Below are 26,290 nucleotides of genomic sequence, written 5' to 3'. Positions count from 1 at the left end.
GTTGCTTTCATTGACCGAACAAAAAACCTGAGCAACTTTATCGTCAAATGATAAACGTGCCCGGTTTGAAGGAAGCGACATATTTGGCAGTTAAGTAGGTGGCGTCTCGTCGAATAACCAGCGTCCGAACAGGAAGGGTCGTTCGGCCCGTGCGAGATTACAGTACTATTGCTGCTCTTATCAAGGTCGCTGATATCTAGAATCGAGTCAGTCTCGAGATCTCTATCGTTATCAAAGAAAGTCGCTCTAGTAATACTGCTGCCAATAATCTTGTCTTTCCAAGCCTCGCCACGCGACAAAAGATCGTCACGTGTTCTGACGCAGCACGATTTTAAACTCTTAGCTTGTGCAAATCTGACTAGGCACCCCTCGTGGAAATTTAACCCGCAAACGTTGCATGTGTACTCGATCTAAAAACTGACAAAGAATTAAGATAATAAGCGTTATATCTTGTAACAAAAACTGACAAAGAAAACTCTAAGTTCTTAGATTGGCAACCTCAGAACTTCCAAATAACTTGGATTCCGTTTCTACCAGGGTGCGTTAATTTTAGAGTACAGTATTTGTTATTATTTTCTATCAACATGAAGATTTTGAAACGAAAGATTAATCTCATGGTTGATAAGTAAATATAAATTGAAATGCAAACAATCCTATTAAATATTATACATTTTATTATTATACATCATTTGTAAGTAATATTTGTCGTTGCACTTAACGCGCATTAGTTATAATAGTTTTCTTTTATACATTATACATCAAATCAAGAAGCTTTTCTCGGTGTTTATTAATAATATAAAAATTAATTTTTCTTAACACGTGCATGAAAAAGGCCCGTTTCCATGCCTCTAAAGTGAATGGCAAGCTGCTCATTTCGAGCGTGCGGGAGGGAATCATTCCCTCCCGTTGCAGCGGGAGAGAATGGCTATTCCCTCCCGCTACTCATAAACACTCAAAAATAATCAAATTTTTGAAAATTTTTGAAAAATTTTGATATTTTTTGAAAGAGAGTGGTTTACGACTCAAAATGCGCAACTTACCATTCATTCTATATGCATGAACACGGGTCTTTACAGGCACTTGTCAAAAAAAGTACAGTGTGCAACAAGGGGGGGAGGGCCATTTCTACCTCGGGTGAAATTTGAGCACTCGTCTCCGTCTCGGGCGCTTTCGGTGCCCTCGACTCCAACTCGTACTCAAATCTCACCCTCGTTAGAAATCGCCCTTCCCCCCCCCCCACCTAGTTGCACAATATACTATTTTTCTCTAATCTTAATCTTGTATGCCGCATGTATTATATAATGTCTTGATAGAGGTTTTTACACGTGCATAAAAGGTATATACAAATGGCTGTAACTATATTATAATGTACAATAAATCGTTGCACATTTTACATTTCATACAATGTCAGCGTTTGACGTTTAAAATCATTAAAAAGAAAGAAAATGTAAAGGAAATGCGCATAACTACTTCAGCGAGAAAAAGTTAAAATTTATATCATATAATATATTATCATTTATGTATACATAATATATCCCAATACACCGGGTCGATATCACAGCTACTGATCGTGTCTCGAGAAAAATACAAGAAATTCACATTCAAATATTGGTTAATCTAAACGAAAGGAATATTAGTGTTACTTAGGAGTAGAGAACGGAAAGGGGAAGTACTTATTATATGTAACATTCTATGTATATAATTATAATGCATACGACTGATTGCGCAAAAACAGTATAGCAATAATTCATTATGCACTTTATGTGAACAAACAAAAAAAAACAAAGCATATTATTCGCGTCTCACTAATTTCATCGTAAAACGCATTGTTTAAAGTTAGGAATCACTTGCGACACGACATACAATTTCGCGTTCGTCGTAAGTATAAATCGTTTGTCTCTCGTTACATTATCTCGATATACAGTTACGTAGGAAACTCCCGTTTCTGCGACGCACTATAGTTTTCTCTCTCTCTCTCTTTCTCTCTCTCTCTCTCTCTCTTTCTCTCTCTCTCTCTCTCTCTCTCTCTCTCTCTCTTGGATCAGCACTTGTCCGGAGAATCACTCAGTTCCGCGCCACTCCGCAAATCATGATGTTGGGCAGGGCGCCGCGACGCCGTCGCCAGGCTCCCAATGACTGCGCGTGGGCCTGCAGGGTTCGACACCAGCGTTTCGTCCTGGCGCCGTCTTCAGCCTGAAAAGTTGGCGTTCATCGAATCAACGATATTGCATTGTACGAAAGTACGAGCGATTGACATGATCATCGATACGGTACCTTAAAGATGAACGTCTCCTTGGAGGACAACTCTTGAATCTCAAAGTAATCCTCGAGGTCCGTCTCACAGCACACGATACACTTATCGAGATAGAGTGGTTCCTGAAATGATCGCGAATTCACGTAGGTTTGAAATAAATGTGAAATAAAAACTATGTCAATTAAATGTATAGTATAGGACTAAATGTAGTAAAGAAATTCACTCACTCTTAATAACGAGTACCGTCCCAATTTTTCCTTGACAAGAAGTAGAGTGGCATCTTTGATGCCTATTTGCCTCGGAAAGAGAGAGTCGTCGGAGAAATCAAGGAATTCTTTGTTCGGCTGTAATCATTGTTTGGTCGACAAGATGATTAATAAAAGAAACGAAATTAAGTATCGAAATGCGTCGGAAAAAATGCGTTCGACTTGATGTACCTTGCCGTTGGTGACCAGCATCGCAGTAACGGGAGCGAGTTTGACGGTTCTTCCTCGTCTCCAATTGTTGTCGGTCGGTTGGGCGACCAAAAGTCGACCCTCCAACACGAACCTCGAATCCTCGTGTGCCCACTCGAGTACTTCCACAGCCATCTGCAAGATGTTTAAGAACGTCGAGTATGCCCACATTTCGTGCGTGTAAAATTTCAAAATAATAGCAAAAACAACGGACCTTTCGTAACTTAATGTTAACCATATCTTGCTCGCCGGTCGATCTTCTACCATTCTGTATAATCGAAATTCGCCGCCAGAGTTTCGTCGACGTGATATCTTTGGCCTCCTGTTAGAGGCACATTGACAAGTGTTAGTAACAAGCCAGTCAACTTGTCTGAATGGTCAACGGGCCGATAGCAGTTATATGTATACTTACAGCGTTCATATGCTCCAAATGCAGCTCTATATTCGTCTGCGCTTGTTTGAGTCTTTTCTTCAGTTCTTGCATCTCCGGCCTTCCCGAGGGCGTCGCTTTTAAGAGACGCGCCAGAAGAAGCGGATACTTCGTGACCCTCTGTACCGGAACCTGTGCAGCAAGAATCGCGTTGAGTTATTCCTGATGTTCATTTCGAATCGAGCGACTTATCGTATAGATATTACGGGAAATGCAGAACATACCATCAGAAAAGAATTAAGATTCATTCTACGCAGAACGGTGTTCTCCATCTGCGAGACTTTGAGGAATATCCTCAGCAGTTCCTTTTCCTTTTCGAGATTCTGCAGTAGAAGACTCGCGCCTCCCTGCCGAGTACAGTAGCTTTCGAAAGCGTGCAGCATTCTCTCCGCCTCGAGGAAGATCTTTCCCAGATCAACCGTTACCAGATCCTCATCACCAGATTCCTGCTTGTAAATGAACGATTTCAAATGTTGTTTGACGACCCATCAAGAGGGAAATTTTTATTCATTCAAGAACCAAAATCGTCCGAATCGGAACAAGCGCAGGAAGCGATTCGAATTTCCATACTTTTATCATCAATTTACACTTTCAAGAAAAAAGCAAAGAATAAAAATGAAAGAAGTATATCAGTCCACCATAATCACCTGAGCGATGTCAACTGCATCCTTGAGTTTCTCGGCGAGTATCTGATTGTGCTCGAGCAGCTCCTCTACGTTGAGGAAGATCGCGGAGAGCTGTTCCTGGGTGAGTAAGCCAGCCCTGAGCATCGGCCGATGAAACTCGTCGAGGATGATCTGCAGATCGCGGCCGTACTTTTGCTCCGTCTCGACTATTTCCGTGATGATCTCCTTGCGCTCGGAGCGTTTTTTGCCGCACTTCCGACACACCAGCGGCGAGTACACCAAGCAGCCACTGCAGACACGGGCGAAAAGAAAGAAAATCAGCACGAGTTGGCATGTTTGTGGATTTTAGCGCGCGCTTTGTACGTATACTTTATCGGTAAGGTCGATCGTTGGCTTATACCTCTGCCGTGCGGTAAGTAACAAATAGTTTTTGCGACCGCAGCGCACGTCTACCGCACGATCGAACGCGCTGATATTGCATGACGCGCGGAATTTATGGGATTACACGCTCGGGGATGTAGGAATCTTATGCTAATCTGCTTCTTTAGCCGCATCGGGTATGAACGTGAAACTCTTGCTGGCGGATTCTGTATTTCGTGTGAAAGTTGCGATAACTTCTGTCTACACGACGTTATCGTATGTTCTTTTGCTGCCGAGTGCCGTCGTATGTTTATTATTAACGAAACGATTATATTCGGCCAGTCATCATTACCAAGCATTCCGCGGCCAATGAAGAGACGATTTGAATCGCTAATTTTTTTACGGAGGAACTCAAGGAATCCCTCCAATAAAAGAGGTTTGCGGATCAGCGAGTATAGTGCACAAACCGCCATTAGCATCGGGAGAAAGAGCATCGTCGCGGCTCGCGAGAGGAAGAAGTCGAGGACATAAAAGAAGGAACAAAATCCTTGAAAATAGCGTGCAATAACAGCTTTCGCCTCGCTCTACACGCACGTACACACGTGCGCACACATGCGCTCGTTCTCGCGAGAATTGATAGCGAGTGAAAGTTCGAGCAGAATACCATCAGCGCATTGCCAGAGGGACGTGTCTGGCCACTTGTCGCGTGCGTGCATTTTGCCTACTGAATCGGAAATCAGATCCAGTGCACTGGGACGTGCCTTTCTACGCCACATGCGGACACGTAAAAGCTCCAGGCGATCCGCCGCTGAAAATGGCTCTCGTAACGGGAGGTCCGACGCGCGGATAATGAGAGAAGCCGCATAATCGCGAGATCTATCCGAGCGATTGATCGATATCGGCCACGGAGAAAATCGCGAGCGCTCCGCTTCGCTGGGCTTTGGCTTCTGATAGCGCTGCTGCGCCTTTTCTCTCTTGCCTGCGCGCGCGAGAGTCTTATGGTTCCATGCAGGGCCGATTTTAACGGCGTTGCAAGTCGTCGCAAGTATCGGCGACGATTGATGTCGAGATTAGTCTTGGTTGTACAACGTATAGTCGCCAGATTGAAAACCGTGTTCTCTGTTATGACAATCTGATAGTAGAGCTTTCCGTCAAAAAGCACGAACGTAATTTCTCCAGTTGAAAATCGGCAGCGGTTAATCGTTATTAGAGTTATTAGCGCTGACATTTTTGCAGTAGCGCTAGTTGCCTATAATCTTATCTTTTTGGCCGCTGATTCGATTTTGATAAGGAAAAAAACTGCTCGCGAATGAAAAACGATAGTACAATCTTTTACCATGTCGCAGGTGCAATGGTTCACTAAAATTCACGCAGTTCCCATGAAACTCTGAAACGAAATTCAAACCACTCCCGCTACCGGGATCACCTTCCTCTTTCGCGCTCTTTCCCTCCTCCTGCAGATTGCCCTCGAGCGGTAGCGGTTCAAAAAAGACTACAGCCTCGAAGCTCGCGTTGTCTGGTTTTGCGTCCTCATTTGCATACATCCCGAGCAGCAGTCACTCGCTGACGAAAAAGGAACGAGGCTAGCTCTCCGCGCCGGGAGTATAAAGTGCCCTTAATTTGCGGTTACTTAGCGCTCGATAATCATCAACAGTGATTTCTCGCGAAAATACCAACTCGATCCACTGATGCTGGATGAGTAAAACAATCGAAGCGCGAGTAAGGACGCATAAGAAACGAGTTTGGACTTGATGGATTTTCTAATTTATGCGCCGATAAAGACACTAACTCGCGACACGTTGCGGATAAGGAGGATTTGCCGCCGACCGGCAAAATCAACATTTCGGTCTCTTTGCGGCCCATGATCTATTACTGCATCAACTAATTTCCATACGAGGATATCCTGAAAGCCTATTAGATCAAGCGTTGAAATAACTCTCGCGCGCTTGATTTTCCATTAAAAAGTACCATCGACCAAGTCACTTTCCCATCTAATCCGCGTTGCCCGCGAGGAAAAAAATTCGTTTTAAGAATAAGCCGGTGGAGCTTCTAGTCACGAGAAATGCCTTCGAGTGAGAAAGCGCATTTAATGAATCGTGCTCCATTGTCGAAGAGACGCCCGCCGACTAGAGCGAAACAATGGACAGCAATTGATCACCTGTCGATTATGAGAGGCAGCTCGATGCACTGCTCGCAGTCCTCGCAGTGCTTGATGTCGCTGGGCTTGTGGGGAGCGCAGGCGGCGCCGGGCGACGTTATAGCACCGTTGCCGGCGGAGCCTTTGACACCGGCGCCGACAGCACCGTGGGCGACGCCGCTGCCGGTGCTCGCGGCGTTTCCGGCGCGCCAGCGCCTGCTGATCCCGCCGCCTCGGCCGCTGCTCGCCTGACTGCTCTCCGAGCCTACGCCGCTGTCCGTACGCTCGATGTCCACCGTGCGGGTCTGAAAACATAGTTATCGTTATTGATGCAGCGCTGCATCTGGAGAATATTAATAACGCGATATCGAGCACGCGCGAGTAATTATAGACTCGCGCAATGAGAAAGGATCCCCCTTGTGCGCGTACTACCTTTAGAGCTTCCGGCGAGTTAGCGAGGATGATGTTGCACTCCTCGCTACTGTCGGACACGTTCGATATCTGCGAGCTCTTGGAGCTCAGATCTCCCAGGCTCGTCTCCTTCTGTTCGTAGAGGGCCTCGAGGTCACGTTCCGGGTCCTCCTCTTCATCTTCCTCCTCCTCCTCCTCCTCTTCCACCTCGTCGACTTCCTCCTCTTGGTCCAGGGCGACGTTACCGACACGGGTGCGCTCCTTCGAGTCCATGATGAAGTTCAGAAGCTCGAACTTGCTGGACAGGTTGTCCTTGTGATCGGCGATGGAAGAGGTCGAGCTCTTCTTGAACAGCTGCTCGTCGGGGCTTTTCGAGAGATATGAGTATTCGAGGTACTGGTTGGAGTGGGCGGTCAAAGGCTTGTAGTATCCGTCCAGTGGTGTGACTATGCTGCTGTTCAAGTCTGCGAAGAAAAGGATAAACCTCGCGATCAGTTTTGAAATTGCGCTATAAAATCAAGCATCTATAATATTGTGTACCGTTGCGAAAACTCACCTCTGTATTCGTCCCCGAAGAATATCCTGCCCTTCAAGTAGTCCTCTGTTGGCGGCGGACTCAGTGGCAGCGGCGGCGGCTCGTCCGGGATCTCTTCGTAGATCGGCTCCTTGATCACCTCGTACGCATTCTCCTCGAGGAACATGTTCGTGGCAATGAGTTCACCGTCCAGCGCGCTTGAGTTCAGACTGCAAGACGGCCTGAAGTATCCCGGCTCGGGCTCAGAGCTCTTGAGTAGGCTTTGCTTGAGAATCTTGAGTATGGCTTCGCCACTGCTCTCGTCGAGAATCTCGCCGTTCTCGCGAGCCTTTCGAAGAGAGTCCTCCAGCAGCTTCGATATCATTTCCTCCTTCGAGATATCCGAGGACTTGGGCGCGTCGACGATCTGCTTCCAGTTTGGAGAACTATCGGGCGACTCGTCGGTCTCCTTGAACTTCGGCCTCGGCCTGATCTCTATTGGCTTGCTTTGGGATTTCAACGTTTCGTTCGCGTTCACGTCCTGCTGCAATACCACTGGTGACAGGTGTTGCGGCTTTGGCACATCTTGTCGTTCGCCACCGATGACTATGTTGGAACGGTAGTTGTCGAGGATCACGAGAGTTCGTTTCTCATCTCCAGAGGTTTGGTTGAGGATCGGAGGACTGTCGAGCATGTTGCTGTTCACCGAAATGACCGTTGGGTTACAGATGGTGTTCTCGCCGCCCACGCTTATGGTCACTTTGTTGTCCGAGTCTGAAGTGCTTTCGGTGGTGCTTCTGGGAGACTGCTGATCGCTGTTGATGATGATCGACGTTCCCCGCGATCCCTTTAATGGCGTGCTCGAACCGACCTGTACAGAAAAATATTTGCATTCATTTTTTTCCAGAATCATACCTCATTTGATGAATGCGATTGAAGTACAAAATTCAATAATAACGATAGCTGCTACAGCACATACAAGTCATTTATCATAGCCTTCTGTGTAAAAAGACGAATCGAAATTCATCTCAGTACAGCTAATATCCTGTACGAGCTATCTTACTGAGAAGCGAAATAAAAGCAAAACTAACTTTGTCGGAAAGAAAAAACAAACCTGAAGTCTGTGAACCATGATAGACGCCGGCGCCGATCTTGGGGTCACGGTTATCTTGAAGACGTTGTTCTGTTGCTGCTGCTGCTGCTGTGGACTGCTTTTTGCCTCGACAGGTGGCGGAGACCAGCTGGTCGGTCGCGTCCTCCTGAACTGCTCCTCTTCGGTGCTCGGCTGCCTGATCACGGCCGCTGACGTCTCATTAATTATACTCTTCTTTTCGCTCCCCTGATCGTCCCTCACTTCCTTGCTCTCGCTCTCCTCCTCGATACGTGCGCCCATTAGGCTTGACTCGATCATCTTTGATTCCCGTTTTGGAGCATTAATATTATAACCATATCAATATTTTCAAAAGTTATAGGAATGCGGCATTTAAAAAAATGCTTTCAATTAATGAATACATGGTGAAACGTTTCGACTCAGCCTTCACGAGCATGTGGAATTCTTACATCGAATATCATGCAGGATATACTGAATATGGAAAATCGTATGAAAAGTAACAGAAAACTAAGTGTACAGACTTGTCCAACTTTGTTTTGACGCAATCTTTACGTACGTAGCGGCAGTATGTACATTTTATGCTAAAGCTGATAAAGTCCAATCGCGTCCTGATGCATGAACAGTAAAACTATTTTAATTGTATCAAAATAATGATACTTCATTCACTACCGCAGATAGCAAACCATGCAATAAAAACTCAGTAGAAAGCTAATTTCTTGAATTAAACTCGGGCGCAAAGATAAATTAATGTGTCTTGTCCATTTCGCGATCCCAGTAATTGAAACTAATTTCAAATTACTCTCAACTTCCTTATTGCTGATTGATATACTCATCCGAGAAAAATAGAAGAAAGACATACCTTCAGAGCCACCCTTCCCCTTGCCTCCTCAAAGCTCATCTTGCGTCTACCCTGTTCGGGCCCAGCTGCATTTATCGCGGCCACGTCTTCATCCTTAGATCTTCGGCAGAGGCTCAGCCTCATCGTGTCGACGAAGTTGACGTCCGCCGCCGACATTTCCGGCCTTGCAGTTGATCGTTCGCTCTGACTCCGCGTCAGACACGTTGTGCCTGTTGTCGATATCTTTGGGACACTAACGCCTGTAATGAAAAGGTAATCTGAAATTAATCGTGCATTTCGAAAATTGTGCTGTTTCGACTATAATGACAATGATATGTATAGAATCCATTAATAAGGTAATTTTTGCCCAGTATATTATGAAAAATGAATTGTTAAGACTATAGTTATATTTTAACTATGTAAAATGATGATTTTGCCTATAAAATGAATAAAGCGAAGTCACTCCTACCAGCAAAGCATTCATTTATGCCGCAAAATTATCCTAACGTGCATGAACGTGCGATTAAAATTCGAGAGGATTCTTAAGAAAGTCGTCTTGTATACGATAATAAGATCAATATGCGCGATTTAATCTGGCGGTATAAGTGAAAGGGATCTATATGTATGCATCGGTAATATAATGTACTGCGCTGTTGTGCTGCTGTCGATCGCTGGGATCGATAAATAATTCAAGAAGCGCGGAAAGGTGTACGGCTTCGCAAGAGTTCGTATAACATCAAGAGGAGGTTTATTTTATAGTACATAAACTTGCTTACAGAATATTCCACGTACATCGAACTCGCGTTGTTTCAATTACACGTCTATACATATGCAGCGCGTGAAAATGTTACTGCACTCGAGATCCGAATCCGTGTCTCAGTTTTGAATATTTTTTTCATTCGGAAAAGCGCGATAATGCTCATTTGTTTGATCGGTGTAAAGAATCGGTTCTTCGTTTCATAGTCTAAGTATTTGCCGAGTAACTGTGAGCAGTTGCTCGGAGACTTGAGAAACACAAAAGTCATCCGTCCACCGATTGCCATGTAAAACGACGTTTGATCAGTTTCATTATGTATGGATGCAGTGGCAAAAATCCACCTGGTTTCAGACTCAGCGTTTTCAATAGAAAGCGACTCTATCGATCATTGGCAAACTATACGCGCACGATAAAAATACGCCGGAGCTCAATATTGCAAAAAATGCATTATATCGGTTTACGCTACTGCCGCCAGCCATATTTTATCAAGGCTGGCGGTGCACAAACAACTACATTTGTTTTATTACTTTATTACGTCGTTGGATTTTAAAGTGAAAGCCGCGTGTACAAACTTAAGAATAGATAGTGACATATATCGTACATATGCATAGGATTAACCTTGCTGTATTTATTAATTAATTCTACTTTCACTGCAGCATTTGTAAAAGCCCTCATTCCTTCAGCCATAGAAACAAGATTACCACGCCATATCTTCCAAAAAAAAAACATCAAACCATATTTTATCTCTACAAAGAGTCGTTTTAGATATACATCGAGATTGTCGATATCTGCATAATTATTAATGCATTTTCTTTTTAACCAAATGTAATTCGATACGTTGTGCGTTAACAAGTTGCAGCGTCAATATATAGTCAGACCCTTCCCGAACACCGATACATCCATAGATACGGCGCATCAAACACTATTTCAACAGGTTGGACAACATAATTATACATTTTAAAATCATTTCAGCGGCTGCGTCTATAAATAGATACACATACTTTGAAATCAGGGAAACCTGCATTTCCTTCGTGAAACGTCAATCAAAAAAAATCAATTTTCTTCTCGACCCAGCAGAAAATAATCAATTCAAAAACCAGCGGTCCTCACATCCGCACAAAAAAGTTTACCTGCATAAGGTAGCTAGCGCAAGAAAGGCTCGACATCGGCCACGAGTCACCGGATTAGAAACGGCGTTAATTGGAATTTCGGAGTCACTTCCTACGTGGGTATATACGCTCGAGAGAGTCGGACACGATTGTTCCGGAGGGAGTGGGGTAGAGCCAAAGAACCAGAGAGAGATAAAATACCGTTTTTCTCCTAAGCGATGATGCGCTGCGACACTTTTTCTCCTCCGAGCGCGCGAGCGAGGCGAATCGGTCTCCGTTCCCATGAAGAGCGCGATAATCTCGAGACGACGCCGGCGGCCTGCACCGTGAAATTATCCGTGGAAATAACGTGGAATTTTGTTCCTGCACTGGCCGCTCATTTCCAGCTAGACAAGAAATAGACGGGGATGAGGCGGGGAATGGATGTGAGCGTGGAGAGTCGGGATGCCGTGATTTAATTCGCGCGCGGCGCTGATGCTACCGATTTTTCTGAGATTTTCTGACTGTAAATGCCGGGGTTGCTCGCGAAGGCTCGTCCCGCTCGACGATGAATAGATGTAGCGTGTTTAAGAAGTTTTTTGCTTTTATTGAACACTTAAACTAAAAGGCGAATTCGAGCGGTAAGTAGTATGATTTATGCGAAATTGAGAGAAATTAGAGAGTGGAAAGTGCAGCGTTGGTATAGGAACATTTTGAGGATAGCGATAAGATAATATTTTGTTTGTCGAATATGCCAATATTAAAGCGTTCGATGCATCCGCGTACGATTTTTCGAAACGGGAAATGTGAAATTGTAGAAACGCTTGAAACTGGAAGGATCTCGTTTTTGGCAGGTAGTTGATTAAATCTCGACAGGTGTTGACGTTTCGGGAAAACCGATTGCGCAGGAGACATTTTGCGACTGCTCATACGCGCAAGTATGGTCAGTTGCGAATACATTGACGCTAATAGAGTTGGATTGCTCTCTCGCATACGAATCGAATTTGCTAAATTTGATTGAAAATGAGTGCAGAGAGTGAGGAAATAGCATAACAATGATTGGCCATTTTTCGCAACTTTAGTAGCTCGCGAGTCCGATATTACACGAATTATACTCGAAAGACTCTGAATAATAATGAACGCAATCAATTCGGATGACTTTTCTCTCTTTATATCCGGAACTAATCGCAAGCTAGCAGCTTTAACGACCGCGACGCGCGACGCAGTACGAGTGGAGGACAATACGACTCGCGACTATTTTTAGGTCACGCAAACATCTCGCAGTAGCATTCGCATCTTCGATCGCCCGAAGGCATTTCAAATAATTCCTCATCTCTTCAAAGTATACAAAGAGAGGAAACAAGATCCAAGGCTCTGGTCACCAATTAATCATAGATGTATATACATCCGATCGATATACATCGATCTCTGAGCATTAATTGCCTCAGCGCGTCGGACCAACTCTCGAAAGTTTCTGGGTCATTGCTGCGCTCTTTCTTTTTGTATATATAAAAGCCAGCTCTGTATAGAGTAAGTGCGCCGATGACGCAAAGCCGCGCGTTCCGAAAGCGATTATAGACCTTTGGCGGATGATCATAATAATGCGAGAGAGAAAGAGATGGCAGTCGTCGAAACGCCCCAAGCCCCAACGACGACGCGTTATGCACTTTTCATGGGTTAATGATACGACTACGGCGCAGCGAGACGGAGATGCACTTGATTAATCGACATGTCATTATCTGACTTCGTTTTTCCTCTCGACGATAACAAACCGAGGATTTTTCTCGCACTGCACTGACACGAAACATCGGATTCTCGACTTCGCACCAATGCAGCGCTCGAACGTTGCGAAAGTTACTTTCAATCACGTTTCAAATTTAAATTCATATTGCAAGGCCGTAAAAGCAGAATTTCAAAAAAAAAGTCAGGCTGGCTCGAGCACTGATCTAGCGGTACTTTTACATCCTTACGCTCTTTATCTGCGGCGAAGATTTATTCAATGTAAATTTACTATTCATGCAAGGAAAAAAAGAATGCGCGCGGACCATTAAGCCATCAGGTGGTTAGTACTTCTTCGACAATGGACTGGAAACTCACCGTGACCTTGGCGTATAAAAATCAAAACCGTACGCATAATATACACGCCGGATAGAAGAGGGCTGTACTTTCTATAGCGCGGAAAACGAAAACTTTTTCTTGCCCGTTCGAGCTCGAGCGCAAAAGACGCGATGAAAGAATTCCTTCGCAGCGCCTAATGAACTCTCGATCACGTTTCAATATCGACACTATAATGCAGAAATAAAAAAAGATTCCGCCTTTTCCTTGAGTAGAGATAGAGAGACTGCAGCAGCAACAGCGGATTCGGATTCGCACGTGAAATCGTAATCGCCGCACATACATGTGCATACACGTGCAGGTATGCGCTCTCCGGTTTCCTTGGATGGTAAATCGGTCAATGCTTCGGATCTGCGGTTTCCCTTCCGGCGGCGACTGCAAGAAAGAGAGGAAACACCGGCTCGGATGTTGAGCGGAGTTTCGGATTCGCGGGAGAAAGGGAATATACATAATGCGATGCCGCACCGCATCCTCCTTTTTGCGGCTGTACTTATGCGCGATTCAGAGTCTTCTCGATCTCGAAATCCGTGAACCTTACCTAGGTACCAGCGGATGATGAATGTTGTAGTTTTTTCATTGGGATTTCGAGAGTCAATTGATCTGTATGCGAAACATCGTTACTTTAACTCGATATACTTTAATTATCCCGCAATGAAACGAAAGACCATTACCATTTCTCAAAAACAATCATCCACGACGACGTGCACGTATTAAATTTCTCGCAAAAGACACAGCTGGATCCGAATCGGATTTTACGCAACATTGAACAGAGTGGCATCGGCATTCAGCAGAATAAACGAACGGAATCGTAAACAATAACGGGCAAATATACCAGCGTGCACAATCGCTATAACTGTATTAGATTTACCCTTGCTTTTACGCTCTGCTTTCTCATTGTTACAAGTCCTCCTCTCGCGCGGCGTCTTCTTCTTCCCCGCGCTCATGAATTTTCATATGGGAATCGGCGGGCGCTGGCGACTAGAGACGGAAGAAAAAGTCGACGCGTGTATACCATGCGCGTATCTATTATAGTCCTACGCGAAAGAAGGGACGACGGTCTCGCGATTTACGCAATCAGCGTCGCGGCTCTCGCGCGCTCGGGTTCACCGTAAGTCATTTGCGTGCATTCCAGAAATTCTCGAGCACTACGCGCCGGCGCATGACTCTTTATACGTATATACGCGCCTCTATACGTGCATGTCGTAGTACAAGTGTATGTGTATCTCTCGAAGTGGCACAGCTCGCGATGCAGACTTTCAAATCTCCGAGAGAGGCAAGTTATTTGCGCTGCGCGTGAGTGCTGTGCGAGAGAGATATGGAGAGGCCTGTGGAGAGCTGGCAGAAAGAGATATTGATGCGCCTTTGGGGAAAAATTAGAGATACGCCTTTTTCGTGGAACAATGCATCGCGAGTTTCACAATTTTCCGCGGCTCTTTTCGGTGCGGTCGGTGTGTGCTGCTGTGGATTAGGCGAGCATATCTCTGCTATGCATGCACGGCAAGTGATGATTCGCGAGAACCCGAGGTATCTCGTGGCAGCGGAAAGTTGTGACTCGAGATTTAGTTTAATCTCTGTAGTGTTATTTTTTTTCTCGAGTACACAAAAAAATGTTTCCACTATTGGTTATGGCAGTAAACATCACTTTGTATACGCCGCATAAAGTTATAAAAGAAGCAGTCACGCCTTTCAGATGGAACAATAGTATAGGGAATCATCGTTGCTCAATTTGTTTTCATTCCTCACATTTTCAAACGAAACAATGGACGCGTATAACGATATTTTTCAAAATCGTTTCTAAAGAAAATTACGAGCCCGAAAGTACAACTTTGAAAATGCATTTTTAATTGCGACGTTCGTATAACTAACTTCGTCGTACATGAAATAATCGCTGGCAGTATAATTATTCCGTAGAAATGTAAGTAAATACATACAAAAAGACAATCAGGTTAAATTAGGCGGGAGAATCCTCGTGATATTTCGTATGCAATTTTTTGTCCCATATTCCTCGAGAAACAATGGCTTCGGATGAAACGTAGGCGCGGATGTGCTATACGCAGCGAAATCACAGCGAGCGAGAGAAAATCCGTTCGGGACGTGTCAATAAGGTGAAAGAAATCTCTCCATTTCATTAGACGCTCTCGCGCTTATAATTGACAATGGAAAATAATGAGCCTGCGAACGTATGAGGAAGCGCCTCGGCGTCTATGTTTCTTTGATCATTAAAAGCACGAGTGTCACTTTTACACACGCGAAGAAACCATGCCTGCGCGCATATTATGATGTACAGTCGTATATTGTCAATAGCAGCCCGTCAGCTATTTCGCGATCCCCCAAGCACAGAGATTTCGAATTCAATGCCCCGCTTGGTATGTAAACGCGCGCGTGTAGTGCACTAAAACAAAAAAAAAGTTAAATTTATTTCGTAGGAAAGTTCTGTTGCTCCGGCGCACTGTCGATTTCGACGAGGGAAATTTCGAGCGCGCCAAGCAGAGCGGCACACAAATTAAGCGATCGCGATCGGCTTGAAAAGTTGTTGCTGGAATCTCTTCGAGAACGCGCTCGCAGTCAGTTTCTAACGGCGATCAGGCGATAATTAGCGAACAATAAGAGCGGATATTTTTCTTGGGGTATAAAAGAACCGTGGACGAAACAGAAAAGTAGCGACTCAACGGGACAAATAGGATGCGTGAATAAATAAGAACAATACACATGTAAAGGAGTGAAAACGCGAATGAACGTACAACGCGGCACAGAGAGCTGAAAAAGGATAATTACATGGCGTTAAATTACCAGCAGAGAAAGAACCGTTTGATGATTTATGAAGTAGCCAAGGTAAATACGCATTGCAATGACTCACGCTGAAAAATCACAATTAGCAACAGATGCATCTCGCGCGCGATGCTCAGAAAACTTCATCGTAGAAAAGCGCTTATCTGGGCTATATGTCAGTAGCGTATGTGTATAAACGCGTCAAAGGACACCCGCGCATCTAAATTGGCAACTCGGCAACATCGCCGTCGAGTGCGTTTACACCGGAAGCTGCTACAGCGAAAACTATCAAGAGCTTCGCGACGACGACGACGCACGTGCGCGGCCTATGGTAATTGCGCGCGCGTGAAATGAAGCCAGGCAGGTATGTAGCCGCACGGAAACGAAACTTGGAGAGAGAAACTCGCGCCGAGAGAGCACGAAAAATCGGATGTGGCTTGCCGCTGCGAGAATGTTTCTGCGTTGAAGAACACATTTTAATGATTAATTAAAAGTTTCTCAAGTGTACATGCTCCTTGGCGCTCTCAGTTTACTTTGGAGTCGGAAAAATGTCCGACAATTCATCTGAATAAATAGGACGAAGTTTTCTGTGCACGAGCTAACCCTGTTTTGAGAAACCAGGATCTCCGCCGTTATAAAGCGATTCCGTGCTTTACGAGAGAGGATAACGCAGCAATTTCGAAGTAACGAACAGCTCGCGTAGTTTGAAAGATCATACCTGGAAAGCGCGCGGATGAGGGAAAAGTTCCGATGCCATATGGCCGTCCGCGCTGAATAGAGCCATGAAAAACTTTCTATATAAATATTCCTAATGGCTATCAAGTGCCTGTATAAACGCGGTGTACAGCAGTTTTTGCTCTGCATTTTATCGTCGCGCGTTTACTGCACCAGCAGTATAAACACAAAAGCTTCGAAACGTGCGAATTCTTACTTTTAAGATTGAACGTTTTTTCGGTCGTGCTATTAGCTCTGGAAACGGAAACCGCAATATTTCAGAGCCGAACATCCACTTGCCCCGACAATAACGATCGCGATCTTTCAAGGCTCGATTTACGATATTTCCATTCCTAAACAGGCCGGCTGTCCACGACAAAGCAGCAGTGTCCGTTCCGGCCGATAAACCTGCGCACTCGACGCAAAACGCAGTCCATAATTGAGTCGTTATAGCACCGCAAGACATCCAGTCGGAATCAGTTACAGCAGTGGACTCCCGATGCTCGTCCACTCTGAAACAAAATATAGCCGCGTGCGCCCGCGACCAGCCGTAATGAGAGATTAGAAGGGGACGTGATAAATCGAGCCGCAGACCTTGTACGACGTGCCTCGGAGAGGATAGCTGCTGCCGTATAGAGGGAGAGTCGCGCCATTGTCTTGCCGTTGCCGAGACCTTTTCCCTCTCGCTCTGTCCCGTGGAGCGTCGATTGGCGCTTTTCCCACGCGCTCACTTTCCTCAGAGCTATTCGCCGACGTGTGTGCACAGTGCGCGCAGCCTACCACGATATACGTGTAATGGAGCCTCCTCCGGCTGATTGAGTGTATATACGTGCACGCAATGTTTATGATTTTTCGCAAAACGAGTTTTCCACGCCGAGAGAGAAAGAGAGATGAAGTAATTTTGATCTGCTTTTCGGAGCGGCATGGCTGCCGATTATCGGGCAATTTGTCGGGACAAAAAAATAGCGCTGCTCCTTTCGCGATACACACGACTAATCTGCCGGAGTGATCGATGATCGAAGCCGTGCTGAGTCACGCGCGCTCGCTAAACAAAACGAGCGACGAAAGCCCGCGCAGCCGTCATTAGAAATTGCGCAACACCGAGCGCGCATCCCTCTTCTCGCGCGAGCTAGCACACCTTCGGGTACTGTATACACGTTACAAGAAATATCCATCGCAGGGTACGGCAGTTTTCACTGGTGGCTGCTGCAGCACATCGCTCGCTGCAGGCACGCATACACGTGCAAGAGACGGGTTAATTCATGTGTGGCCGGGAGATTTATGCCGCGGTGTACGCGCAGGGAAACCGCGGCGGATTTCGTTCCTCTCTCTCTCTCTCTATCTCTCTACCTCCGCTGGTAGTTCGTTATCGGATCGGCGCATCTTCGCCCCCCGGGGGGGGGGGGGGGGAACAAGCTCGTTGACCCTGACCTCGACGGGGACTCGAGTACTCCATGTGGTGAGAGACTTCCGAGTTGGGGGGGGGGGATCGCTGCATCTGCGGAAGATTTTTCCGGAAGCCTGCAGCGCCGATAAAATGCACTTTCGCTGCGAGCTTGTCGCTGGTTTCTTCTCGTGTATATCTATAGCTGAGCGCGCCGAGACTTTGAAAGTGCGCGCACGGCTGGCGATCGATATTCGAGACGAGAGTTAGCATTAAATCGAGCCGGGGTAAAAATTGCGCGCATAATGCGCCGTCCTCGTCGACGTGATGAAATCATAATGGCATGCCAAACGCGCGCTTTCAGAGCGGCGATTTTCCGCGAATATAACAGCTAAAACGATTCAGCGAGCGATTTTTCCCCGGGATAACGCCTCGCTTAACGGGTTCGTTAATCGGTTAACAAATTTTTCACTCGTGATCCTGCGTAGTAAAATGGATTCGGATTTTACTAAATGTGCATACGAACGCACCGTAAAACCGCTCTCGTCTTACTTTTTTCCAGTCGTAAAGCACTAATTAAATAGTACGTTAAGCCGTGTTTGCAAAACTAACTCTGCTCCGCGAGACATTCGGCCGTAAAATCAGCCGCGAATATTATATCCCTTTACGGAGCTCAAATAAGTCTTGCACGCGCATTAATTACGCTTAATCATTGCGTAACGTGTAAAGCCTCCCCGGCCCGCGCATAAAATGATCGCGCGGCGTGAATACGCGCAAACGAAAACGAATTCTGCAGTGCGATATGCTCGCGTACTCGCCATAAAGCTGTTATACTTCACCGTTAAGTGAAGTTGTATAAAATCTGCCGCTGTTGCAGTGCGCGAGCGGACGGACGAAGAAGTTGCTATCCTTGGCGCGCGAGCGATTTTTCTTTTTCAAAAGTCCAAAGACCTTGACAACGGGCTCGTATACCAGTTAACGGTTCGTTTATCCCAGAAATTAGCATAGTCGTCGCGAGCGCGCGGCGCCCGACCGCTTCTTTTTTTTCTTCGAAAGAGAGGCTCCCGTGCTGGTAGCTTCGGTGCGTTTCCAGTCGGGAGGAACTTTTTGGGAGGCAGATGCAGCAGCGTATCAAAAAACTAGCATTCCGAAACTCATTTTCTCGCCCGATAAAGGATCGAAGCCGAGCAGCGACTGCCGACTTGAAGTATTTATAAAGCTAGTGCCTGCAGCAAGGAAAAAGAGGGGCTTTACGTCTGTATCGCTGGGGAACGAAGAAATGTGTAGTTTTCTGATTTTTTGCCGCAGCTGCATATCATGAATATTAAAAATGGCTGGGAGAAAAAAACTGTTTAACGCAAAAATCTAAAGTCTTGTTTCGCGCTATATAAATATTGATAGGCAATAATAATTATTACTTGCTACATGATTAATAGTTCAAAAAATAGCTATAGAAAAAAATTACCCGACTCTTTTATAAGCTTTCTTGGAGAACAAAGAGCAATTTTTCACAGTCTTTAGGTGTATCATGCAGAGCGCAGAACGAAAAAAATAAACTCACCTTCGCACTTCTCAATCATATCCTTTTCGTCCACGGCGATGGGTTTGACGTCCGCCGTCTCCTCCTTCGCTTCCATCCTCTCAGCCTCGACTTCCGTTTCGATGTCAACAGCGGGAGCGACACTCGTCGGCGCCTGAACGACTTTGCTCTTCTCCGACTCCTCGACACTCTTCTCTTCGTCAACGATCCTCTTCTCTTTGATCTCGTTGTCCTCCGCACTCATCGGCTGCTGCTGCTGCGCATTCAGAGCGTTAAGGTCCTGATTGAGCCGATTCTGCTGGTGGTGCTGGTCTTGGAGCTGCTGCTTCTTTGACGGCACGAACTTGTCTATTTTGATCTTCTCGATCGGCGGCATACTCTTGACCCGCGGCACGATTTTGGCTTCCGGTAGCTCTCGTGTGTTCGGCCTGTCCTGCCACGGCGTCACAGCTGGCTGCTGGCAAGTGTTGTTGCCGGTCGGCTGCTTGAAGCTCTTGATGTTTGGTATCGTGATGAACCGCGGCCTCTCGACCTGCAGCTCCTCTGGTACGATCGGCGCCTCGTTCACGATAGCATCGAGTTCGGAAACCGCTTTCGCGTCGATTGGCGTCGGAGACATTGCCGTCTTGCTCGTCTTCCTCTGCGGGCTGCAGAGAATAATCAGAGATTGAAGAAAAAAATTAATGTTGAACACGCGGTATAAATGTATAGTATATTCATGATTTCATGGGAACTAACGATCTGTACAGTTATGAGAATTCCCCTAAACAGTTAGATGGTTCCCGATAAAAGCAAACGAATAGCCCAATTAAAAGCGAAGAGCCTCTGTGCACACGTACCTCAGGCAGATGTCGGTGGGCTTCTCGGGAGCCAGGATGACGTTGTCCACGTTGAAGAGGACGGACTTGCGCTTGGGTTCGCCAGCAAAGAGCGGCAGCTTGTCGGTCCTCTTGAGAATGCTCTTGAGCGCGTTCTTGGCCTCCTTGAGGCGTCTGGGCGGCCGCTTGGGCGATATCTTTGGGATGGGTATCCTAGTGAGACTCGGCTGGAGCGTGGACTGTCCGTCCTCCTCGTCGCTGGGCTCGCGAGGCTCGTTGAACACGCGGATCCGCTGGCCGCCGATTGCCGCGACGGAACTGCGGTTCGGTATCCTCTCGATCGACTTGACCTTGGATGGGTCGAAGAGGTTGTTGGTGGACCTGTGGCTGGAGCTCGACGAGTGGTGCAGCTCGTGCTCTAGAGCGTTGTCCGAGAGATCGTCCGACAGGTCGTCCTCGTCCTGCTTGCGCTGCTGCTGATTCTTGAGGAGGAGGTACGGGTTCACGTCGCACTCGAGGATGCTCTTACGCGAGTCGCCGCTAGTCGTGGTCGTCGTGCTACTGGTCTCTTCGTCCGGCTGCTGCTGCTGCTTTGACTGCGGCAGCGACGACGAGCTGGAGGACGAGGGCTGCCATCTCCTGGACTTGACGTTGTGATTCGGTACCCGGACTATCCGACCGGGCTGGGAACGGAGCGGGACCAGATCCTGGGAGGCGGAGGACTTATTCGTAGTCCAGTCGCTGTCCTTCGGGTCGGTCTGGATCGTTTAGGAAAAATCGGTTATAGAATTAGCATTACTCGCAAAACTTTTTGGGAATTCTAACCGCGAGCGTAAGAGTTTGATGTAAAAAAATATCTTCAGTTAGCAAGAAAGAGGTCTAATCAGTCAACCAGTTTCATACGCTCTGGAGCGATAAATTAAGTAGAGTTACGTATACGTACCGACTGATTAGAATTATCATCCAGCAGCCGATCGCTTCCGGGTCCAGGTCCAGAACTTGGACTGGACACCTCGGTGCAGTCGAACCACTCAGTCCTGGACATGGGCTCGACGGTGGCCACCTTGACAGCGGCTCCGCTGGAAGCGCTTCGATCCTTGGGGTTGCATCTGACGACGCTCTGACTTCGCACGTCTCGCTGATTCGCCTGGCGCTGCGGCGAGATGCTGCGCGCTCGCGAACGTGGCTCTATCAGTCGGTTGCGGCGCATCAGATCGTACGGGTCGTCGACTGTCGGCTTGAGCATACCTGTGTGCGAGCAGTGGGAACGTCGGATTAGACGTGGGCATGTCTGATCTCGGTGATTTCCCGGTGTTTCAGGATATCGTCGAACTCGCGAAATTATGAGTTTCTGAGATTGCATCTCGCGCGAACTCTCCGAGGGTGAGAACGCTTGTATCTCAGTCGGGTAGAGAAAACTGTTGCATTGTGATTATTACGTCAAACATATTTAGCATCGGCGTATCGGGGCGTTTAGATTCAGATTTATGTCTCATTCGCACGCTATCTATGATAATTAGTAGTTTTTTCTTATAAAGAATGTTTCCATAAATATTTATCGTTCCCCGCTAATCTGATCTAGCGCTTATCACACAGCGCATTGAATTATATTGGTATACCGATCGAACGCGATAGGCTGACAAAATACCACTTTTCCATACAGTTTAACCGAGAATGAAATTCGCAACTAACATGATATGAGCGGAGAATTAGGATTGGATTGCAGTTGCAGCGAGTCGCGACAAAATGCGGATATTATACAGCGCTTTTCTTTTCTTCTCACTTGCCGCTGTGTCTGCAGCGCTTGGTGAAAGTCATGCCAACGTATACAGCGTTGTATATAGGTACAGTTTGTTGGCTGCGCTGCCGCGGTTGCGGCTATGGAGTATAAATATTTACTTTATACACGCCATGGGGAGGCGGAGAAAATTCAATGAAAGACTTTCTTCGGGGTTCTCGCGCCTCATTGTTATTTGTAATGTTACGCGGAGCGGCGAGCAGCAAGCAAGCTGCTCATAATGAATGAACGGTCAACGGTTAATTATGGATTTATGCGCGAAGAGCTAACAGGATTATTTGTACGGCTTTGTGTACGCGCCGAGATGCGAGTTTTCTCGATTATCATTCACAAAGTGGCTTTGGATGATGGGTGGTTCGAACATTTTAAATTGTTCTCTCTCTTGTAGTGATGACTATCTTTATTGGATGCTGACTTATGCGGTGACCTATACGTATGGAGTAGTTCAATCGAGAACATAATCACTTAATTTTGAATTAATCTCCCAACGCCTGCTGTTATTATCGCAGAAAACATGCGCGAATCAATGGATAGACACTAATCAAATTGTTATAGTAAAAGCATTCCGTGTGCAATACGCTGCGTGGCTCTGGCTATCTAGCTATCTTTTAATTTTGAATATCACCGTCGTTATTTACAATCAGTTTCCTTGATTTAACTTGCATTCAAGCGCGCATTGCACAAAAGATAAAACTTAATTTCTCACGATAGTCCAGTAAAATTTTCAAGACAAAGACGTACCTGCTAAACTGGGCCTAGCCCTGACGGTCGTCGTAGGCATCCTGCAAGTGCCACCAATTGCCAGTCCTGCTAGTCTGTGTCCGCCGCACTTCCTGCAGTTGCTCCCTAGGTCTCTGGCGGTTCCGCTCAAGAAGTCCGGACACGAGCAGACGAGCAGCACCGGCGCTCCGTGATGGTGGGCCAGCTGGGGCATGTGTCCTCCAGGTGCGGCCCGCGAGCGTACTGTTCCATAGAGCCATGGCTCGCCGTAGATCATCTGCTGTGCGAGGACGCTGCCGCCGCTGACAGTTCCCCAACCGGCGCCGCCACCGGCCCCCGGGTGGTACGGGCTCCGGTGCTGCGCCATGTCTTGGCGCGGCGACTGCGAGGCCCGCGACAGTCCCAGGCGCACGCTCCACGATTTTTTGCCTTTGCTCAGCGTCTCGTAACCCTGTGGAGAGAATAAAATTTAATTTTTTTGAGTGAGGTATCAGGTACCAAGAATCGTTTTACTATACGCAATAATATAAACTAGAAACATAATTTTATTATTACATTTATTGTGCGTCATTATGGAATGCATCATTCGCATTCACTCGCCTTGTTGAAATAAATTTAAAAATTACTTTAATCCGATGCAGTAATCAACTACGCTATAAATTTCTTGTAACATTGCAATTTGTTTTTACTCTATTTAGGGTCATGAAAACATCGGGTAGTTATATTACGGCAGTATAAATACTTGTATATTTAATTTTAGGATAATCAAAGCCGCGTGGCTATAAAGTAAAGTTAAAAATCATTCAAATTTCAGTTCAGACTGTCTGTAGAAGAACAGAAAAGTTGGCATTATTAGATAATTCAAACGTTGTCAAACGTTCAAAGTCTACCATGTAGAAACCAAAGCGTTTAACTGAACTCATTTACAATCTCGCCCATTAACCGCAAAGGAAAAACGATTAAAATCAACAGCCCACCTGATAAACCTCTCACACGGTCTGCGCAAAGTGGAGCTTTGGCCTACTTGGCTTCAGCGCGACGCTCAATTTCACGCTCCGCATAATTAATCATAAGCTGCCTCGACAGAGCGAACCGAAAAAAATCTGTATCACCGCCGAACCGGCTTCTACCATACACGTGTTACTACAACTCCCCGATAATCGCGAGGAGCGATTTCCTCCTCGTTACAAGCTCCGCTCGCGGCGCACGTCGAAAACTTTACGATCCGAATTCTCGCTCGTAAAATCAATGAAACAGCCGGCTCAGGCATTCCGCGCGAGATAACGCGGCGACGAAAAATCTCCTCGATTTATCCCTCTCTCTCTCTCCCTCTCCTCTCTCTTTCTTCCGTGCGCGCGGCTTTCTTCCGGCATTAAAGCCGAGCTGGCGCAATTAACCGTGAGCCCGACGCTGTACGGCTTTTTATTATAGGCAAATGGAAACCAAAAAGCGCACTTCTCAGCGGATCACGCGCTTAATTGACGATGATTGCGATTTTACAGCGGACAGATCAGGAGGTGTTTTAATTTGATTTGCGCGCGCGCGTATTTAATATCGGGTTACGAAATACTTGCAGTCAGGATTTGCTATCGGGTTTCACTTTTTGCAGCTCGCCGTTGCTCACAACCAGCAAATTACGGATGATTGAGGTGTCGACTCGCTTTTGAAAGTCGCATTGTTCGCGTAATGCAAGACTCTTTGTGTGTGACCTGAAATTCGTCGAATTATCGGGTACTTTTACCCGCGTGTCGCGCATACGTTTCGAACGTGAGGAATACTCTCATTTTGAAATATGGCGGGGTTTTCTTAGAAAGTGGAAGTTGCGTGCTTTCTTCGGAGCTTAACGCTGGTTGGTGTAAATTATTAACCGGTATTATTAACAACGCATCTTCGACAAAGACTTTTCCTCGAAAAATTTCGTCCATAAAGCATCGGAGAAGGAAAGTGAACCACCCTGCAGCGCACTTACACGATCTTCGCTCGATAATAAGAGCAAACGAAACAATCGGAAGAGAAGAACATACCTCGATAACAAGGCGAAGCGCATGTCTCAAGGGAAAGTCAAATAGTCGCGCGCATGCATTTAAATTCACGTGAAATTGCGCCCCGACAACGGCGCTTATATCAATTCCAGCTGGAGCGACTGTGTCTTCGCCCACGCTTACGCAATATGGAAAAACAGTGCGAAACGAATTTTGTCTGTTGCAGCTTCGTTATGCAAACAAGAAAATGGAAGGCAACAAAAAGTCTGCTCACTTTTTCGTCGCTCGGATTTTTCACGCCGTGAAGAAAGTGACCGGCGCTTTGACGAGCGAGCGAGCGAGAGAGAGAGAGAGAGAGAGAGAGAGAGAGAGAGAGAGAGAGAAAGAGAGAGAGAGAGAGAGAGAGAGAGAGAGAGAGAGATAAGCTCGGATGGACTTGAGTCGAGACATTTAATTTATCATTTTTGACTTAATTGGCGCACGCATGTATGTGCATCGTTGCGTATAAATTATTGGTCATTTGCATTTAAGTCAACGACGAGCAGTGTCTAATTTCGGACGTGCACTAGATTTTTAGCTTTCAGCCTGGTTTTAATATAGGTCTGCTGCTGCACCCATACCCATTACATATAAGGCTCGTCAAAAAGATGCTTGAAGAATTTCGTTTTCCCATAAATTTTAAACGCTTTAAGCGTCGTCGTATTTTTGAAAACTCGGCGAAAGTGATCGTTGCGTTAAAGAAATTAAAAGATAAAGTTATTTTTGCAAAACCATAAATATCGTGCGGGAGCTTTTCTTCATTTAAGCGAGTTTGCTGGCGCAAGGCGAAATTCAATTTGCGCTCGAGACAATGCGCTGGATTGCTACTTTTATTATATTCGTTAGCATAATAACGCTTGTTTTTATGAATATTAAATTTTGTTTTGTCAATTAGTCGAACTCGTAAAAAAGATTCTCAAGAGAATGATATTATTTATCCTAAATTATGCCGCAATAAATAGTATGGTTGCATTGGAGTCAATTACTTTTTACGACTCCGGTACAGATTTTTGCAGAACAGTGGAAACGGATTTCGTTTGACTTCGGGCAATCGACTGTTGAATATAAGATCGTCGCTATAATCGCGTCCGACGCCTTTGTAGTCTTTAACTTACGGAAAGTTTGCCAGAGAGGAAGCGTTTGTCACGTAGCGAGTTTGGTGGAGTTCTCCCAAATATTTTGTCTTTCTCAACTTTTTCATCTGATTGTAGTATTTTCTCAAATTTTGTACTCATATTTTGATATGAGGAAAAGAAAGACACCTGAATTATATTGCAAAAAAACATTAAATAATGGGGTTACTTGCAAGAGACTCTTGCGCACAAGGTTTCGACTAAAAGACAAAAATTGATGGTAAACAGTTTTTTCTATGTCAAAAAATGCTCAAAAGCTTTTTTAAATTTTGAAGTATTTAACTTTGTTCATTTTAG

At 45.9% G+C, this 26,290-nt stretch overlaps 1 protein-coding gene across 3 annotated transcripts in view; it reads right to left on the bottom strand.

Moving 5' to 3' along the window:
- Nucleotides 1-656: 656 nt before the first annotated feature.
- Nucleotides 657-26,290, bottom strand: part of LOC100113915 — a 33,958-nt gene continuing 8,324 nt past the window's right edge. For 2 of the 3 annotated variants that reach the window (XM_016987777.3, XM_031928834.2), the window contains exons 2-18: nucleotides 22,861-23,290; nucleotides 21,265-21,569; nucleotides 20,343-21,079; nucleotides 19,525-20,150; nucleotides 9,158-9,396; nucleotides 8,302-8,598; nucleotides 7,230-8,058; nucleotides 6,695-7,137; nucleotides 6,284-6,567; nucleotides 3,787-4,054; nucleotides 3,364-3,585; nucleotides 3,122-3,271; nucleotides 2,924-3,031; nucleotides 2,692-2,844; nucleotides 2,482-2,598; nucleotides 2,275-2,376; nucleotides 657-2,193 (exon numbers count right to left, since the gene is read on the bottom strand). In XM_016987777.3, coding sequence (XP_016843266.1) covers nucleotides 2,065-2,193; nucleotides 2,275-2,376; nucleotides 2,482-2,598; nucleotides 2,692-2,844; nucleotides 2,924-3,031; nucleotides 3,122-3,271; nucleotides 3,364-3,585; nucleotides 3,787-4,054; nucleotides 6,284-6,567; nucleotides 6,695-7,137; nucleotides 7,230-8,058; nucleotides 8,302-8,598; nucleotides 9,158-9,396; nucleotides 19,525-20,150; nucleotides 20,343-21,079; nucleotides 21,265-21,569; nucleotides 22,861-23,290 — 5,439 coding nt within the window. In that variant the 3' untranslated portion in view covers nucleotides 657-2,064. Of the gene's footprint in view, nucleotides 2,194-2,274; nucleotides 2,377-2,481; nucleotides 2,599-2,691; nucleotides 2,845-2,923; nucleotides 3,032-3,121; nucleotides 3,272-3,363; nucleotides 3,586-3,786; nucleotides 4,055-6,283; nucleotides 6,568-6,694; nucleotides 7,138-7,229; nucleotides 8,059-8,301; nucleotides 8,599-9,157; nucleotides 9,397-19,524; nucleotides 20,151-20,342; nucleotides 21,080-21,264; nucleotides 21,570-22,860; nucleotides 23,291-23,394; nucleotides 23,520-26,290 lie in introns of those variants that run through there. The other variant, XM_031928835.2, reaches the window with a different exon arrangement.

Source organism: Nasonia vitripennis, chromosome 4 (genome assembly GCF_009193385.2).
Source record: "Nasonia vitripennis strain AsymCx chromosome 4, Nvit_psr_1.1, whole genome shotgun sequence".
Taxonomy (NCBI): domain Eukaryota; kingdom Metazoa; phylum Arthropoda; class Insecta; order Hymenoptera; family Pteromalidae; genus Nasonia; species Nasonia vitripennis.
This window is presented reverse-complemented; position numbering and strand designations above follow the sequence as displayed.